At 37.1% G+C, this 3,045-nt stretch overlaps 1 protein-coding gene across 1 annotated transcript; it reads left to right on the top strand.

The window, feature by feature from the left end:
• The first annotated feature begins 640 nt into the window (after positions 1 to 640).
• On the top strand, positions 641 to 2,421 carry PDLP7 (plasmodesmata-located protein 7). The gene is made up of 3 exons (XM_011003886.1): positions 641 to 1,498; positions 1,764 to 1,880; positions 2,030 to 2,421. The coding sequence occupies exons 1-3, from the start codon at positions 763 to 765 to the stop codon at positions 2,035 to 2,037; spliced, it is 861 nt and encodes a 286-aa protein (XP_011002188.1). The 5' UTR covers positions 641 to 762; the 3' UTR covers positions 2,038 to 2,421.
• The last annotated feature ends 624 nt before the right edge of the window (positions 2,422 to 3,045 follow it).

The following is a 3,045-nucleotide window of genomic DNA, read 5'->3' as shown; positions in this document are numbered from 1 at the left end:
CAAAAATACTAAAAAAAATAACCTTTCAACTTTTCAAAAAAAAAATATTCAAACTATATATATATATATATAGACAAAATTACATCCAAGTTCACAAAAAAAAATGATAAAAATATTTATGTTTTTAAAAATTATTTTTTTAATTTTTCATTGTATAAAAACACAATACATTGGGTTCACCCGTAACTCAAATAACTTAAGATGTAAGTTGGGCTGGATTTTAATAAAAACAAGAGGGAATTAGTCTAATAAAACCTGGTCAAAAAACAAAGTTAACTTTGCATAATCAGTTTTGGAAAAAACAATCAAAATTAATTGATTTTTTTTCTTTTTAAACCGAGTTAACAAGGTGAATCACGTGACCTCAGACTTGGAACTTTTGCGACTGGGAACCTCGTTTATCAACCTCCAAGTTAGATAAATGTAATTTCCTATATATATATATAGAATTATAGCTTGAATATCATGAAGTTTTCATTTTTAAAACTATTAAATAATTATTCGTTAATTACACCGTCACTAAAAATTCTTTAATCATGTTGCATCGTCTTGCATGAATGACCCCACGAAATTTGTTTGTGTTTGTTAATAGATAAAAGGCCTATTCTCCCACGTATATAGAAAGAAACAGCCCTTCATAGACTCGTTGAGATGAGAGAGACAAGAGTCTTGTTTTAAGCTCCCGTTAATTTCATAACCAAGGGCTTAGATTTGCCTCCATATCCCCTGCCTCTCTTTCTCTCTCTGAGACCTTGTCTAGACATGGGAAGAACAGCAAGCTCTTCACTTCTCTTAACCTTCACATTCATCGTCTCTTTGTCATCTCTCACTTGTCCTTCACTTTCAGCTTCCACAGATGCATTTGTCTTTGGCGGCTGCACTCAACAAAAATATGTACAAGACTCACCTTATGAGTCCAACCTTAATTCTCTCCTTACTTCTCTTGTCAACTCAGCTACGTACTCTTCTTACAACAACTATACCATTATGGGGTCAAGCCCACGAGATGTTGTTTACGGGCTTTACCAGTGCCGTGGTGACCTGTCAATGCCTGATTGTGCCACATGTGTCGCCCGTGCCGTGAGCCAACTCGGTGTTTTGTGTGCTCAGACATGTGGCGGAGCATTGCAGCTGCAAGGTTGTTATGTAAAGTATGATAATGCAACTTTTTTGGGTGTGGAAGATAAGACTGTGGTACTGAAGAAATGTGGACCTTCGGTTGGGTATGATACGGATGCTATGAACCTAAGGGATGCAGTTTTAGGGGGGCTGGCTAGAACTGGTGGGGCTTATCGGGTTGGCGGGTCAGGTGATGTCCAGGGTGTGGCCCAATGCGTCGGTGACTTGAGTACCGGAGAATGTCAGGACTGTTTGTCGGAGGCGATCATGCGGCTGAAATCCGACTGCGGCACGGCGGATTATGGTGATATGTTCTTGGCCAAGTGCTACGCTAGGTACACCACCGGTGGGCCTCATGTGTATACCAAGTCTCATGGTGGTAAGCATGGTTTCAAATCATGACTAAGGGCTAGTTTTTATACGTATTTCACCATATTTCAAACTTTGATTAGCCACAATAAGCATAAAAGTTTTTGTACTGTGGTCAACCAGAGTTTAGAATGTATAGATAAACACAAGCTAAATTTCTTCGAGGAAAGTACAAAATGTCCATGGGAGAAGTGAAAAGTTTCAAGATTAGAATGTTTTGAAACGAGAGAAGTGATTGGATTGCAATTTTGTTTTTTGTTTACCATTTCCAAAAGCAGATAAATCTACCAGTGATGGTGAGAAGACATTTGCAATAATTATTGGACTCTTGGCTGGAGTAGCACTGCTCATTATTTTTCTTTCTTTCCTTAGAAAGGTGTTCGGAGGAAACGGTAAAATCCCAACTCTTCTTGCCTTCAAATGTTCTTTTTTTTTTAAGGTGTTCGGAGGAAACGGTAAAATCCCAGCTCTTCTTGCCTTCAAATTTATTTATTTTTTTTTATTTTTTCCTGACTGCCAATATTGTTTCCCATGCATGCAGGTAAATAAATTAGCCCAATTATTTCAAAGATCTTGGCATGGCACTCAATCTCAGCCGATCTACTCCTGGTGCTTCTTTTGCTTTGCTTTCCTTTCCTTCATGATGTCAACTTTCCCCCCCTCTCTCTCTACGTTCCCTTTTGAAGATTTTCTTTCATTTTACTCTCAAAAGGGAGGATTGAGCAAAAGAGGTTAGAGGGGGAGTGGCATGCATCCAAAAAAACAAAGTTGGGAAAAAGGGTATAAGGGGAGCTAAGATCCCACTCTCCTCTCCCACTTTTGATAAAGTTGTATTGTCCTAATGTGAAAAGATTGGCATATTCCTTTGTAAAGGTGAAATAATAATGACTGTCTTTTTAGTACTTTGAATAAGTCTTTTCCATGATTCATTTGTGATTGTCTATCAATTACAGAAGGGCAACTCTTGTTAATTTGTGCCACTTTGAATGTCAAGCGTGAGAAAGAAAACCATGTTCATCTCGAAGAACAGAAAGTTCTAGCTCTATTCAAGATTCAAGAACGAAGTGATAATTAAGAGAAACAAAAAAAAAAAAAAGGGTTTCTTTTAATTGAATTTGATGCTTCTTAAAATCTGGAGTCACCACAACTTTGAATTTTGACAGATTCAGGTGATTGAGAACACTTGACTCTGTTGTTCCTAAGCCAGAACATATCAGTTTTCACTTTTGTACTCAAAAGAGGCAAAACTTCATTATCATTCCTAATGTTTTCAATTTCACCCCCAATCTATTAGAAATTGAACACTGTTACCCTTGCATGGACATGAAATATCGATGCAAAAAAAAAACTATTAAAAAAAGTTTCAGATGGATTCGATAAGTGATATCTGCTTAAAGTATGAAGGCAATCTAACAGCATTAAACTCAGATTGATTTCATAATCTGAGCTATTCACATGTACTCAGGAATTATTCTTACTTTCTCTCAGCCCCAAGCAATTTGTTCCCTGCATTAATGTTCACCATGCTGTACATGTCATGGAAGTGCTTGATGGATG

This window comes from Populus euphratica, unplaced genomic scaffold (genome assembly GCF_000495115.2).
Source record: "Populus euphratica unplaced genomic scaffold, PopEup_1.0 scaffold287.1, whole genome shotgun sequence".
Classification (NCBI taxonomy): Eukaryota; Viridiplantae; Streptophyta; class Magnoliopsida; order Malpighiales; family Salicaceae; genus Populus; species Populus euphratica.
This window is presented reverse-complemented; position numbering and strand designations above follow the sequence as displayed.